General features: G+C 43.9%; 2 protein-coding genes across 2 annotated transcripts in view; one reads left to right on the forward strand and one right to left on the reverse strand.

Moving 5' to 3' along the window:
• The window catches only part of LOC109477266 (heparan-alpha-glucosaminide N-acetyltransferase-like), a 7,826-nt gene extending 1,072 nt beyond the window's left edge, over positions 1–6,754 (forward strand). The window contains exons 4-17 of the mRNA XM_019778355.1: positions 337–406; positions 579–630; positions 958–1,040; positions 1,472–1,548; positions 1,752–1,782; positions 2,010–2,152; positions 2,535–2,659; positions 2,948–3,069; positions 3,624–3,747; positions 3,977–4,063; positions 4,431–4,505; positions 4,864–4,934; positions 5,540–5,652; positions 6,262–6,754. Of these exons, the coding sequence (XP_019633914.1) occupies positions 337–406; positions 579–630; positions 958–1,040; positions 1,472–1,548; positions 1,752–1,782; positions 2,010–2,152; positions 2,535–2,659; positions 2,948–3,069; positions 3,624–3,747; positions 3,977–4,063; positions 4,431–4,505; positions 4,864–4,934; positions 5,540–5,652; positions 6,262–6,443 (1,355 nt within the window). The 3' untranslated portion in view covers positions 6,444–6,754. The remainder of the gene's footprint in view (positions 1–336; positions 407–578; positions 631–957; positions 1,041–1,471; positions 1,549–1,751; positions 1,783–2,009; positions 2,153–2,534; positions 2,660–2,947; positions 3,070–3,623; positions 3,748–3,976; positions 4,064–4,430; positions 4,506–4,863; positions 4,935–5,539; positions 5,653–6,261) is intronic.
• Positions 6,755–11,085: 4,331 nt separating this feature from the next.
• On the reverse strand, positions 11,086–14,152 carry LOC109477271. The gene is made up of 2 exons (XM_019778366.1): positions 13,325–14,152; positions 11,086–12,144 (listed from the first exon to the last, which is right to left on the reverse strand). The coding sequence occupies exons 1-2, from the start codon at positions 14,150–14,152 to the stop codon at positions 11,086–11,088; spliced, it is 1,887 nt and encodes a 628-aa protein (XP_019633925.1).
• Between the last annotated feature and the right edge of the window lie 1,670 nt (positions 14,153–15,822).

Consider the following 15,822-nt stretch of genomic DNA (forward strand, 5'->3'; position numbering starts at 1 on the left):
GAGAGGGGGGGAGGGAAGGATGGAGGGGGAGAATGAGAGCCAAAATGAAAAGGCCAAAAAGAGAAACTGGATTAGAAATTGAAACGATACAATAAGACTGGGAAATCAAAACACAAAAAGACTAACTCAAGAGAAGTCGAAAAGAGAATTTGTAAGGAAAGAAAGAAGGAAGGAATGGAGGAAAGAAAGGAGAATGGATAAGAAAAGGCTGTAAGATCATTGCACATCTTGTTTTTCAGGATCCATCCTCAACTGTTTGTTAAAACACTTGGTTTGCTGGAAGAATGTTGTTAGTTTTGTGTCGATAAATAATTTTCCCCTTGGTTCCTCCTGCAGCCATTCTTGTTGCATTCTGTGTGTATGCTGCGCTGGGCTGCCTGTGGCTGGTCGGGTCATATTTCTACAGGTACAGACTTTTTCTAAATACCGTTCATGTAATATAACAGGATTCGAACCCGGGACCTCTTGGGTCTGAGCCAAACACTCTACCGTTGCACCACACGACCCCACTCTACATGTCTTGGCCATTACCTCAGGTGCTGAGATAGTCTTTAAACAACTTTTCTATATCCTTTCAGGAAGAAGTTCAGCGAAGACAACGATGAGATGAGACATCTGCTGATCAACACGGTAAGTCTGAACTACGTTTAGTAGCTTAGGCCATTCTGCATATATTTGCATATATTAGCATATAAATGTAGTTGTAATGCTAATTTTGCAGTTGCTTTGTACGATTCACTGTATGGTCGAAAACTTTTTTTGGAAACAGACGAAAATTCATGCGCACGTGGAATATAATCTATATAATCAAATCAACATGGCCTTAGCTTAGAAGACCGATACAGAGATATTGAAAACAGAAATAAAGTTTCTGAACAAGACTGAACAAGAGGCTTAATTGGTATTTTGTCATCAACAATGACGTTTGTTTGTTGTTTGGTTCGCTGGCAAACCCAGGGTCGGCACAATAATCCGGACACTAAGAAGTCAGAGTCTGCGTCCAAACCAAGACGTCTCAAGTCACTGGACACCTTCAGGGGGTACTTTATTTTTGTCTAGTTAAGATTTTCTTTGTTTTTTTCTTTCATTCATTGACAATTGGATAGTTGATAATCCCAGTCCCTTGTTACGATGGTACTGACTTGCCAGAGTTTCCATGGTACCCAGTTGCCATGGTACCCAGTTGCCATGGTACCCAGTTGCCATGATACCCAGTTGCCATGGTACCCAGTTGCCATGGTATCCAGTTGCCATGGTACCCAGTTGCCATGGTACCCAGTTGCCATGGTACCCGGTTGCCATGGTACCGGTTGCTATGCTACCTGGTTGCCATGGTTCCCAGTTGCCATGGTACCCAGTTACCTTGGTAGCCAGTTGCCATGGTACCTAGTTGCCATGGTACCCAGTTTCCATGGTACCCAGTTTCCATGGTTCCCAGTTTCCATGGTAACAGCATGAGACACTGTTTCAGGATGTGCCTATGCATCATGGCGTTTGTGAACTATGGAGGAGGAGGCTACTGGTTCTTCGACCACTCCGTCTGGAACGGTGAGACGCCCGCAACTTTCCCCAAAATCTCAACTTTTAGGAGGAGCCTCATGCTTTGATTTCTATTTTAAAACTTCTCTCCCTCCATGTACAAAGTTAACACAAATTGTTCATTATATAACAGAAGCTCTGACACCTCATAGTTTTATGGGCTCGATACCTCACATCCATCTGAATCGGAATGTTTTCCCCTGTATTTTCAGGTATCACCGTGGCCGACCTCGTCTTTCCATGGTAACTGACATGTTTGTTACTTTTGACTGTCTGGGACTCTTCAAGTTTATTGCACACAATATCTATTAAAACTTGACTATCAAATCACGAGCTTTGAACGCATAGCCAAGGTCCACCTTAGATTTGAACTCGACTGACATCCAATAACGAATGGTTCTTGAACTTTAACTCTGCAATGACCTGATGTCAGAGGTCATGACCTAATGTCAAAGGTCATGTGTTGGCAGGTTCATGTGGATCATGGGAACGAGCACGGCGCTGTCGTTCCGCGGGCTCCAGCGCAAGGCCACGCCCAAGGTCACCATCTTCCTCAAGGTCGTGCGGAGGACAATCACGCTGTTCCTGCTGGGACTATTCATTGTTAACAGCCGTAAGTAGGGGGAGGGGGTGTCTCTATAGGGACTGTTCATTGTTAACACGTATGGGGGATCTGGTGTCTATATAGGGACTGTTCATTGTTAATTTGTTAATATGTATGGAGAGGGGCATCTTTATAGGGACTATTGTTAACAGTTGTAAGAACGGAGGGGGTCTATTTAGGGATTGTTCATTGTTAACAGCCATAAGTATGGGGGCTGTCCATTGTTAGAGGTTGTGTGAGGGGAGAATCACTGGACTATAAAGTAAAATAAAAGGATGTAATTTTGTTGCGGAAAAAATCTGGATAAAAATTGAAGGAAGGAAGGGAGGAAACAACATGCAACCACATTGGATGACCTTTTCAAAGTGTTTCTTGAATTTTTTATTCGCAGCGGACGACTGGTACAAGATCCGGATCCCCGGTGTACTGCAGCGGTTCGCGGTGTCGTATTTCGCCGTGTCCACCATGATGCTTCTCCACATCAAGGTCGGGGAACCGGAGGACACCACCGCGCCGGTGTGTACCTATTGGCCGTTCACAGTCACATGACGACGTAATGAAACTTATGCCATATTCCAAAAAGCAGTTACTCAAGCAACTGGATATGATTTTGGAAACGGTCAGATGATTCAGTGACTGACGAAAGCTAGTGGATGCAACCTGAAACGTCTGACCGTTTCCCAAATCATCTCCAGTTGCTTGAGTAACTGTTTTTTTGCATATCTTATCACCTGGATGTCTAATCTTCATCGACGTTTGCCATATTAACAGATAGGGGCCAATTCTTATCTTCTTCTTCTGTAGATTGACTTTCAGTCCCGTGTGCGTGACCTGTTGCCGTACTGGAAGCAGTGGCTGTTCGTGGTCTGTCTGCTGGTCGTGCACACCTGCCTCACCTTCCTCATGCCTGTTCCCGGCTGCCCCACGTAAGCAGAGAAAACATTTTATGATTGTTCCTTAATGGTTTGGAGTAGGGATAACATTATGACCCCGTTCACATTCAAAAAATGAGTCCGGATTGAGCGCCGATCCCGATCAGAAATTCATCAATCCCGATCGACCTGTGCGTTCACACCGCTTTTCACTGATCCCGATTGCATCGCGCATCGCGCTCAGAAATTGATTAAGGTGTCACGTGATCAGAGCCCGCCATCTTGAAAGCGCCAGAGCCGCAAAGAAAGGAACTCAAAAAGTTTGTACAGCATGGAATCTTGATGGCAATATAGAGAACACCTCTTTGAACATGTTTGAGTGGCCAGGATTTAACTTCCGTTGTGTGAAGGCCAATATTTTTCGGATCCATTCTTTTCAAAAAATGTGAACGGGCTCTATAAGAGAATGATATAAATGCTTGATTGTGATAATGATCAAAGGGAGGATAGTAGAAAAGCAAATACATGGTAATTTATGTAAAAGATGTTTGAATTATGTGTTTCTTTTCTCCTCTTTCATTCCCTTCCTTCCATCCCTCCCTCCCCAGTGGGTACTTGGGAGCAGCTGGACTGTCAGATTTGGACCATTCCAATTGCACGGGGGGCGCAGCTCTGCAGGTTGACAACTGGCTGCTCACCCAGGACCACATCTACGATGATGAAACTCCAAAGGTTTAAGATTTAACTCACCAAACTTTATGTTGTAGATATCTTCATTCTGATTACATTGTTACACTGTGAAGATTTCAAAATATCTTTGTGATGGGAAACTTCGAAAATGAAGATTTCATTGATTAAAATTTGAATGTATCATTTGTAATTTCCTTTTAAGGCAAATGGCAAAATGTTCTGGTAATGTTCTATCAAGTTGCCATAATTCATACCAATTCTTATTTTTTAGCATGAGTACCAGATTCGGGTGAACTATGACCCGGAAGGAGTTCTGGGTTCATTGACCTCCATCTTCATGACCTTCCTCGGTCTCCAGGTGGGTGCAAAAACTTTTGTATCGAGTCAGAAACGGTGACAAACATTAACACTTGTCAGTATCTGGATGTTAAGAATATCATGATTTTTTTTAGGTTGTTAATAAGAATTGTAACTGCAGATGGAAGTGACTGGAAATTGGGTTTAGAGGGGGTAAAATTAGTTGACCTTTGGCTGATGACATGCATTCAAGGTCATTAGAGGCCTACTAATTCACTTGAACCTGTTTCAATTGCTGCACAAAGATGCGTTGAAGCTGAACATGATGGAAAAAGTAACATTGTCAATCTGTGTAATGTATTATGGACGTGTATGTACATGTATTCTCAGTTCGTGAAATAAAAGTTTTGTTCTCCTTTTTTTGTCAGGCGGGAAAAATTCTTCTGGCCTACAAGGACCATGGCAGCCGGCTGGTCCGCTGGGTCATCTGGGGAGTCGTACTGGTACGAGTCATTCATTCACTCATTCATTCATTCGTTCCTTTGTTCATTCGTTCCTTCATTCATTCATTCACTCACTCTCTCATTCATTCACTCACTCACTCACTCATTCACTCACTCACTCACTCACTCATTCATTCATCCATCCATCTATTCATCAATCCATCCATTCACTCATTCATTCATTCAAAAATTTTCTTTACTCATTCATATGGCATCAGGATCAGTCTTGACTAGGAGTGTTGGACCAGCTGTAATCTTATAGCCTACATTCTTGAGGATAACTGTTCTTTCCTCTTTGAGTGCATCATGTTACTAACATTTAACTAATTCTGCCATGTTTTGTGCCTGTTCTATTCAGGGTCTGTTGGCGATTCTGCTGTGTCAAGGTCGGCAAAATGGTGGCTGGATTCCCATCAACAAAAACCTCTGGTAAGATCAGAACAAGTCAGTCACTGATTAAAAGTAGTGGATGTTTTCTGAAATGTCTGACCCTTCATATGATTTATCCAGTTGCTTGATATATTTTGTATACTAGTAAATACTAAAACAGACTGGGAGTTACCTATTGTATCCAGAACATGCTTATGTACTTCTTTGCTGGAATGGGTTAGGGTTTAAGGATCAGGAATGGAAAGTTTCTGCTTATCCTACGATTCCAAGGAAAAGATTTGCCCAATTTGCACAGTTCTGTAAATGTATGGTGTATCCAGAACTGTGCTCAGACTTGGTTCTGACTGCAACAATCTCTCCTCTGGTGGTTACCTCTATATCTACATGTAACAGCCTGAATGGGTTAGGGCTTAAGGATCAAGCACAGTTCTGGATAGTCTCCGCGTATCCAAGAACATATTTGCCCCAGGCACAGTTCAGGATACGCATGGACTATCTAGAACGGTGTCTGATCCTAACCCTAACCCATTCAGACATTAAAAGCTCGAGACACACATGTTTGTAGCTAAAACATAGTTTTGGCTACAACAATCCCTCGTCATGGCTATACTAGTATCTAACAGCTGTTTTTTCTCACCCTGCAGGTCGCTGACCTTTGTCCTGTCTCTGGCCTCCATGGCATTCCTCCTGCTGTCCTTGTACTACTTCCTAGTGGACGTCAGAAGGTGGTGGACAGGGTTCCCCTTCTTCATGGCAGGTGTGTTCAGCTGTTTGTTTGTTTGTTTGTTTGTTTCTTGCATGTCACATCCAGTAGTAGAGTTTGAATGGAAAAATCAGTGGGGTACCTTTACCTGGATGTCTAACTTTTAACCTTTGCAGAAGGAACACATATTGTTTTTTGCTCTGTTTCCTCTTCTTCTTCTTCTCCAAAGAAATAAGGTCAACGACCTGAACCAGACATCTGTCACCATGGTAACTGGTGTTGGGTTACATCATGTTGACATATTATAGCAGGAGGGATTCAGACTCCTGTCTGACAATATACTTAGTATATGGATATGTTTGATCAAGAATTAACAGAGCAGACCATATGCGAAGCTAAACACTATGTATTTGCTTTGCAAATGTTACCTATCTAGACCGGGCTTTTTTGGGCTTGGTGGGACTAATTCGACCCCCCCCCCTCAAAACGGTATGTTGTATGACCACCAAATTTTCAGAGGATGGTGTACTAGTAAACATTATCATAATTACAATATTTATGTCGTTATGACGTAATATGACGTCATTATGACGTCATTAATGTGATTTTATTGGCCAAAACCGTCTAGATAGGTTTCTAGTCTTGACTTTCTTACCTGTGCAGGTATGAACTCCATCTCGGTGTACCTGTGTCACGGCGTGTTTCAGAAGTACCTCCCCTTCAGCTGGAAGATCCAACACCGTAACCATGGCAACCTGCTCTTCATGAACCTGTTCGGCTCCAACCTCTGGACCATTGTGTTTGCTTCGTACCTCTACTGGAACAACATCTTCATCAATATCTGAAGATTCAATTTATTCAAATTCAAAGGGACAGAATCATACAAAAGCAGGGATTGACTAACGCACCCCTGAATTGTGCATTTGATTTTTACAAACGATTGATTAAAAAGACAAGTAAACAGAAACACACAGAAATACAAACATCATTCAAACAAAAACAGGAAAGGACAGCCGTGGGTTTTCATTAGCGACCATTGTAGACCATCGTCTTCGAATTATACCTCTACTGGAACAACATCTTCATCAATATCTAAAGATGACATCACAGGGCTCTAGCCAGCACCTGTTTTTCAATTAATTGCAGGAACTTTGTGGCGTGTGATGGAAAAATTTTAAAACCAATCCGTCAAACTTGATGGACAAAATTGACAAAAATCTTGAGAAAAAAATATAAAAACATCCGAAGGGCAACCAACAACCACTCTCAACCCCATGATTTGCCTCTCAAAATGCATGAAATTGCTTAAAATTTGCCCCCGGACCCCCCTTGATTGCGAGCACTTTCCCCCAGGTCCGATCTTGAACATGGGCTGATGGGAAAAGATTGCGAGCTGTCTTGAGCCATTTGACACTGATATTACAAACATTACTGCAAATTCGTGCCCAAAGCTAATTACAACTTCAAAACATTGTAAATGGAAATGTTATTAATAATAGTAAACAGTAAAAATTACCATAAATACTACTATGCTACCTCTGATATAGTTATTTTTGGGTTAGATTTCTTTTATGTACAAAACATATAGGCAGTGAGGTATGAAATGCACGATCTACGAGATTCATGAATTGGGCGGTGTTATCAAAATAGAAATGCATTTGCAAAGAAAAGTTACAATAGCGTGAACACGGTTTAATCCTAGCAAAGATACACAAAAGGTTCTGCTCGGGGCTCGTTGTAATGATATCCGCACAGCTTAGGGTACACTTATCCAGACTTAAGACACTGTCTTTGTGTACTTTGTTACTCCTCTCTATAGAACAGATAGGATTTCATGTAAAAATTGGGACACGAAGATAGTCTAGTTGCTGTAGTTACATGTACTAGCTACATGTGTATAGGGCTGGGTTTGATTTTCGTAACTTTGTGAAGATTGTTGGGTCAAAAATAATTAATAAAAACGTTCTTTGCATTGAAAATATATCATAAGGGAAAATTTGATGATTTGATCTTGTTAATGATGACCTTATTGGAAATTCATACCCAATCACAAAAATCATGAGTTAGTTATGTGTGCTACTCTCCAAGCAGAGGTTTGGGGTTTTGGGTTATTTTTGGCATGTTTTAGGCCTTTTTATCAGGGTTTCTTTCTTGCACTGGAATTTTTGGGGTTGGGTGAAAAAAAAATACAGTGCAAAAAAGAAACCCCGATCAAAAAAGCCTAAAAACACGCCAACTTAACCCAAAACCTCTGCTTGGAGAGTAAATTCATGTAGTTTGTAGATAGCGAAGTCGGTAAAAGTGACAACATGTCATTACGGGGGGGGGGGGTCAAATCTGCCGACATGCGAAATGCAGGCGACACCGGACTGATGGATCGTCACAGATTATCGATGAATGAACCCATCGATCACATCGGCGCCTCCCGGTGATCGGGGGAACAATTCTAACCCGTGGGAAAATTCTAGTCCCCACCAGACTCCTTTTGCAGGCTGAATAAATGGTAGAAATCGGCCTGAAAGGGGGGATATAATTGGCCAGAGAAGGTAGCCGACCAAAGAGGGTCCAGTTGGCCGTTCTATGCCCGGGAAACTTCTCTGGCCAATTATATCCCCTTTTTAGGCCGATTTCTACTATTTATTCAGCCTGCAAAAGGAGTTTTTACATTCATTGCGACATACCAGGAATTTTTCTTGGGTGAATACGTGTGAAGAGTGATCAGATTTCACTTAAGATACGTGTATAATAGATCGACACATCCAACAAGCGTCACTAGACAATTATCACGTCTTGAAAACCACGCTTATGTGTCGGCTGCATTACGAAAGAGTAATTTAGAGATTTAAAAATCTTTTATCTGGTAGACAGAAAAGGCCGGTGCGGCATAGCCTCTACCAGGCTTCGGGAGACGGCTGGAAAGAGTAGAAATGTGCTAAATAGAGAGAGATAACATGCCGGGGAGTTGGTCCACTAGAGAGTACATTTTGCCGCACTCTCTAGCGGACCAACTCCCTCGGCATGTTATCGAACCGGGACCAGAAGGGTTTTTATCTGTTTCTACTGCTCGCTCCTGTTTCTTACATCTCTTTTTGGTCTATTTCTACTCTTTCCAGCCGCCTCCCCAAGCCTGGTAGAGGCTAGATTCCAGCCGCCTCCGGAAGCCTGGTAGAGGCTAGAATCCAGCCGCCTCCGGAAGCCTGGTAGAGGCTAGAATCCAGCCGCCTCCCGAAGCCTGGTAGAGGCTAGATTCCAGCCGCCTCCCGAAGCCTGGTAGAGGCTAGATTCCAGCCGCCTCCCGAAGCCTGGTAGAGGCTAGGTGTGGTGCGAACGGGCTGGAAAGACCTCCGCTGAGCCGAGTGATTGGGCAGGTATGTCTGTTGATAAGTTGATCCATCACATGTTTATGGTATGGTAATTGCAGGGATAATTGCAACCGCCTGGGGGCGCGCGCGTGCGGTCATCTGGAACCGCACTGCTGGTACGTGTGTCGTTACCTGGCAACGGGAAATACAGATCGAGAAAAACGCATTCGTATACTTTTGTTTGATGTAATTGGACTCTTTTGACTTAGTTGTAAAGAGGCAGGGTATTCAAATAACACAAATTCTGAGTTTCAACTCCTTACAGCTACAAAGATGACACGGAAACTATAGTGAAATATTTCACTGCGAAAATAGAAAGTTTGCATGTTGTATCATGGTCTCAATGCGTGCCAGTAAAATCCATTGCTATACAACAGTACTGTACTTTGTTAAGACCTTTCTTATCACAACTGTACTATCTGTTCAAGAGATCTGTTCAAGAGAAAAAAACGCCTGAAGACAGTATAATAGTAGCAGCAAATACATGATAGAAACAGTAACTTGGCGCTATAGAACTCAAACGCACGCGTTTTTAGCAGCAATATCTATACTAAAAATCACATTCGTGTAGAATGATCGTAACCTTCCACTGACTCAAGTCGCCATGTTTGGAAAGTGTAGTTTGAAGGATTTATAACATCTGGTACAAACAACGAAACAAACAATCTGAGATCGTCTTCAATCTTCTTAAGCCGAGTCTTTAAGTTACGCTTCTGACAGCGACTTATCAAATGATGCATCTTCTGCCAGCTTCTGTTGCTGATCTGTTTAAGAAAAAACGCCTAAAGACAGCAAAGTACATAGTAGCAGCAAATACACAATAGAAACAGTAATTCAACGATAGAGAACTCAAAAGCCAGATTTTTTCAGCAGCAATATCTATACTCAAAATCACATTCGTGTAGAATGATCGTAACCTTCCACTGACTCAAGTCGCCATGTTTGGAAAGTGTAGTTTGAAGTATTTACTACACCTGTTACAAACAAACAAACAACTAAACAAGCTGAGATCGTCTTCAATCTTCTTAAGCCGAGTCTTTAAGTTACGTTCCTGTCAGCCACTTATCAAATGATGCATCTTCTGTCTGCTTCTGTTGCTGATCTGTTCAAGAAAAAACGCCTAAAGACAGCATAGTACATAGTAGCAGCAAATGCACGATAGAAACAGTAACTTGATGTTATAGAACTCAAACGCAAGCGTTTTATAGCAGCAATATCTATATTCAAAATCACATTCGTGTAGAATGATCGTAACCTGCCACTGACTCAAGTCAATTGTCTGAAAGCTGTAGTTTGAAAGATTTACAACACCTGTTACAAACAAACAACAAAACAAACAAGCTGAGATCGTCTTCAATCTTCTTAAGCCGAGTCTTTAAGTTACGGCACTTATCAAATGATGCATCTTCTGTCAGCTTCGAATTCCTGTTGTTGATCTGTTCAAGAAAAAACGCCTAGAGACAGCATAGTACATAGTAGCAGGAAATACACAATAGAAACTGTAGAGACAGTAACTTGATGATATAGAACTCAAACGCCAGCTCTTTATTATAGCAGCAATATCTATCCCCAAAATCACATTCGTGTAGAATGATCGTAACCTTCCACTGACTCAAGTCGCCATGTCTGAAAGCTTTAGTTTGAAGGATTTACAACACCTGTTACAAACAAACTACAAAACAAACAATTTAATGGTATTATCTTCAATCTTCTTCGGTCGAATTTCTGTCAACCATTGATCAAATGATCCATCTTCTGTCCGCTTTCTTTCTGTTGTAGATGGATTGTCCCGATCGAAGTCCTTTCGCCAAACAAAATGCAACATCTTGAAAAACGAAATTTCCAGTGGAGTGCTTGTAGTATCTGCGTCTTCATTTCGCCTTTTCATAGCCTCCATAGCATGCCAAACACTGGGGTTTTGGGGGGGTCTTCATGGTCTTTGGGAGCTTTTATGTGCTATTTTCTGATGGTATATAGACAGCATAGCCGGCCTGGTTGAATTACCCTCGTTTTTTTTTAACTGGGCTAATCAGAAAACAGCCGAAGACCACCAAACCCTTTAGTTCTATAAGCCTGCTACGGAGGCTTTTTTTTAAGGTTGAACATGAGACACGAACGTGAACTTTCAGTAGAAAAGTGAGGCCCGTCTGGACCTCCTTGCGGGGGGTCCCGTGGACAGTTTGGTCATAATCCGGCCTGTTCTTGCGACGGAAACCGGAACTTTTTGCGGTGGGTCCGGATCACATCCGGAATTGTCACCCACGTCCAAAGTCTGCACTTGTTCCGTCGACCCGAATCCGGATGTTTGCCTTATAAGGAGAGTTTGTAGCTGGTCGGTGGATCCGGATGTAACAGAGATGACGGAATCTTGCACTCGCGACCCGGAATTTGATCCGGAACTGGTCCTAGATCCGGCGGATCCCCGTCTACTCCGGATTAGAACAGGTGGAATTTTCTCGACATGATCAGAAGTAGAACTAGAAGTAGCATCTACAGGGTTCAGGTATGGTTCCTCGTACAGGGCATGGCCCACCAGCGAACCCCGTGGCGACACGGAACCGTTCACCGCAGGCGCTACGAAAGATCCTCGGCGGGGAGGTGGACCCAGCCCCGCCGGCCCAGCGAGCGACCCTCGGCGAGGCGGAGACCCGAGCCCCGTGGGGCCAACAACGGAGCCACGGCGAGAGGGCGAACCCAGCATCGAGGATGTTACAGAAGGTCTTCTCGAGACCGTGCCGACCAGCGAGGACGACACGGACTGTCTTCGGGACGCGAAGCTCGATCCCGCCGCCGTCGACTCTTTCACCGAGCTCCCCCGGGACTTCGAATTTTCGTTGTCGGTTTCGGGAGCGCTAGCGCCAAAACTGTCCGACTCCGACCCTCCCGATACCGAGGAGAGCGTGGAGAGCCTTCGGGCGCCGTCGCTTCCACCCCCGCGGGATGTGGACTGGTGCAGCCGCTGGAGCCTGCTAAGAAGAGCCGGGGTGATGAGGTACCCAGGGCCCGTGTCCGGCACGTGCGAGCCACCGTGCGGGTCCAGCTGCCCGGCGGCGGGCACGGCCATGCTCCACCGGCGGTTGGGCACCTGGGCGTCCGGTGCGGGAAGGCACGGGCCCTCGGCAGGCTCGAAGGACGACCGGCGGATTCTCTCGGTCCGGAACCCGTCGTCTAGGAACCGTAACAGCTGGGAAAAAACCGGAAAACACTGTAATTCACTTAATGTTCACGGTACACAAGTGACAGTGAAAACAGTGAACATAACAGTACAGTGAAAACATAGGGAATTACAGTAGTATGATAAAAAAATAAAGAAAACGGATCAAGGTCTGAATGAACTCAACCAAGAAAAACGCAAATTGTTAGCCTATGTGCCTGGGCTCAAAGTTATCCAGTGTGCACTAGATTCTTTGGGCCTGGTCTAAGTGTGCTATGGGTCTGGAACCCAGGCTAGTAATTTGTTGGGTCGTTTTTGTTAAGTGCAAAAAAGCAAATTGTAAAGCAAGTTTAGTACAAGTTCCTGAAAGAGCACTATTTTGATTATAAATAAAATGTAATGATAGTGCAGGGAAAGAATAGAGAAACTATTGTCAAAAGTGAAAAACAGGTGGTTAAAATTGGTTAGTCGGGATAAAGACATATGGCGTTGTTGCTAGGTTTGTAGCCTGTCTATATATAGATACACCTGGTCTGTGCTAGCCAAGCTATGTCTGCAAATGGTACAAAATACCCAAGCAAAGGGGAGACGGAATCATCAACAAAGAAAGAAGTCAAACAAGCCTGTAGCAGGTGTTCCCGGGTTGCGAGTAAGTATTGTGGATACGTGTGACAGTGGTGCCGTTGTGTGGTGTATACAAGATCACAACAACAACGTCAGGCTTAGGGAAACATACGGTGTGCTTACTTCAGCCACAAAATGAAATGTCAAATTTCGGGGAGGGCAAATTTTCACACTTGATAAAAATTGGGTCACGTTGAAGAGAGGCATATGCTTGACGGATTCAAAAGTCGAGAAATACCAAATGGAAATTCCGTTTCTGTTATCGGGGCTTAAATAAGGACAATGTTCAAGCAAAATAATTAACAAATCAGAACGTGGAAGCGCGGTTAATATATAATAATAATATATATATAAAATACACATATATATATATATATATATATATATATATATATATATATATATATATATATATATTATATATTGTTCATACCAGCATTTTATATTTTTCCAAAAGTCAACAAAGAAACTAACAAAGAAGCCTACGCAAGAAATATGAATAAACTGTGCAAAACTCTTACGAAAACATCAACCAACGGAAAACAGCAACCCGATGAACACATGTAGATATAAGCCCATCCCTTACCTTATATCCCTGTTCTGTGCTGTTGTCCCGTGGCGGAGGCGGCACGGCGGCTGCTCTGAATGACGGGCTCAGGTGGATCTCATACAGGTGAAAAATCACAGGTAAGTATTCTCTCCAGCTTACACCTTCTCTAGTTAAGTCTCTTAGCCGCTCACTCTGGCTATAGCTAGGAGAAATCGTTCTTCTTGGAGATGTTGTATCCCTGGTTTTCAAATGTTCTCTTCTCTTTGCAGTGGTGGAGTTTCTTGTAGCACCACCCTTAACATGTTCTCCCACCGACCCCTTTCTTTCAGTGGCAGTAGAGTTCTTTTTAGCCCTCACACCGTCTGTAGGCACGTCTCTCAACGGCTCACCCTGGGTACAGCTAGGAGAAATCGTTCTTCTCGGTGATGTTCTATCCCTGGTTTTGTAAAGTTCTCTTCTCGTTGCAGTGTTGGAGTTTCTTGTAGCACCACCCTTAACAAGTTCTCCCACCAACGCATTTCTCTCAGTAGCAGACTTCTTTCCAGCCCTCCCCTCGCCGCTTGGCTTCCCGCATTGTTCCGTAGAATCTGTTTTCTCGGTCCGGGTAAACTTTCCCGTATTTCTCTCCCGACCTGCATGTACAGACGCTTCCGTACCCGCAGAATTTCTCCTCAGAGCGGCAAAGTTCTTTGCAACTTCTCCCTCACCATTGCGTATTTCTCTCTGCGTCTGGTTTTGTTTCGGTGACTCCGCTGTCTTAGCTTCAGCACGATGCCTTGTGACAGAAGTTCTGCTCCCACAGTCCGACCTGGCCGCTTCTGTTTTTGCCGAAGTCGTCCTACCAGCTTGAGACCCCCTCTCCATCATTAGTTTTCACACACCGGACATTTCGGACGTCAGTTGTGAGGAAATGTCGTTAATCACTAGTACTGCAGAGTCTGACGCTTGTAAAGTGATTTATGGTACATTTCTGAGTCAGTCTGCTCGGGAACGTACTTAAGCCGCCACGGCCTGTCTTCGCATGTCTCGGTCTAGACAAGATGCTTGGCTGAATTAAGAAGACGTCTTCCCTCAAAATCGGACTCACCATTTGCAAGAAGGAGGTCTTTAACGCGATCTTAGGAAGTTCAGTAGTAGTGAGTATCTAAGCATTACAAGGCGAGAAAATGAACACTTTCCTGGTCGTCCAAATTATAGTCCGCACGATTGACTGTTCGTGTTCGGCTGTGTAGAAAAAGCAGGAAAGTTTCGTCGCGATGTTTCTCTCTCTCTCGTTGTCTCTGTAGAAAACCCCAGAGAATGTGGTCTTTGTCACGTCCGGCCCGTATCCATACCTTAAGAACAGGTAACCACACCTCACACAGGTAAACTAACACAGGTAACGCCGCGAAGATCGACAGGTAAGCCTCACTTTAAGTCCCCGAGGTTTACTTAAGTACCAGCTTCGCACTCACACACTTTGTAAACACCTGGTCAAGTCTTTTCCCTTCTCAAGACGGTCTGCACCTTAAAAACACACCTTAAGATCAGTCCACTTTCTCCTTACAAGCGCTCCCAGGTCGGCATGACCGCTGAAAGTGAAAACTGCCGTGTTAAGCTTTCCTCCTGGGACGGTGGCGAGTTTTCTTTGTTGTGTTCGAGTTTGGCGCTGCGGTGACCAGTACTGGCAGTACCGGTCTGCTGCAGGGTGTGTTGACGCGAGTTGTCAGAGAGATGTACTATAACGGCTGTTCACTCACTCGGAACCGCGCAGGGCCATTATGTACGTAAGGACCTAGCCTCATGTGCAGAAGCCTCTACCAGGCTTGGGGAGGCGGCTGGAAAGAGTAGAAATCGGCCAAATTGAGAAATAACATGCCAGGGGAGTTGGCAAACTGTTCTCTCCAGCAGACCAATTCCCCTGGCATGCTATCACTCTATTTGGACAATTTCTCTACTTCTCCCCTCTTCGTGAAAAAGTAAGAACAGACATGGTTCAGGATCAGACAGAGAGGTTAAAGTATGTTTACAGTCCGATGTTGGACCAGGTGGTTTATGTTGAAACTGCCGTGAAGGGCAGAACTGGGGCGGAGTTTCTGACCGTGTCCTAGCAGAACTAACACTGGACTGCTAGCCAGGGTAAAGAAAACAAAGAAACTTTGTCTAAACTTAAGAAAACCTTAGAATTGTTCCTTCGCTTGTCAACTGGCCGACCAAAATGACACGTTGAAAACGGTAAGTCTTGTATCCATAGGCCAGAACCATACCTATCTAGTTCTATGCCTGAAAGAAAGAGGATCAGGCACGGTTTTGGATAGTCTCCGCGTATCTGAGAACGAAGATTTGCCCCAGGCACGGTTCTGGATACGCGTGGACTATCCAGAGCCGTGTTTGAACATGGCTCTGGATAACGCACGGTTCTGGATACAACTGAACAGTTAGTTATTCAGAACTCTTGGTTACACAACAAACCCTTTCTAACTTTTTGATACCGCCAGTTTGTGTAGTGGCCTTGGTAATTGTTGCGGGGAGGACAACTTTTGTGTAGTTTGTGT

The sequence above is a fragment of the Branchiostoma belcheri genome, unplaced genomic scaffold (assembly GCF_001625305.1).
Source record: "Branchiostoma belcheri isolate BF01 breed outbred unplaced genomic scaffold, Haploidv18h27 scaffold105, whole genome shotgun sequence".
NCBI classification, from domain to species: Eukaryota; Metazoa; Chordata; class Leptocardii; order Amphioxiformes; family Branchiostomatidae; genus Branchiostoma; species Branchiostoma belcheri.

Bases quoted from the DNA above. Each gene is read 5' to 3' on its own strand.
- LOC109477271 (XM_019778366.1), bottom strand. From the start codon at position 14,152: ATGGAGAGGGGGTCTCAAGCTGGTAGGACGACTTCGGCAAAAACAGAA. The intron at 12,145-13,324 runs GTAAGGGATGGG...GTTTTTTCCCAG, and splicing joins GCACAGAACAGGGATATAAG to CTGTTACGGTTCCTAGACGA.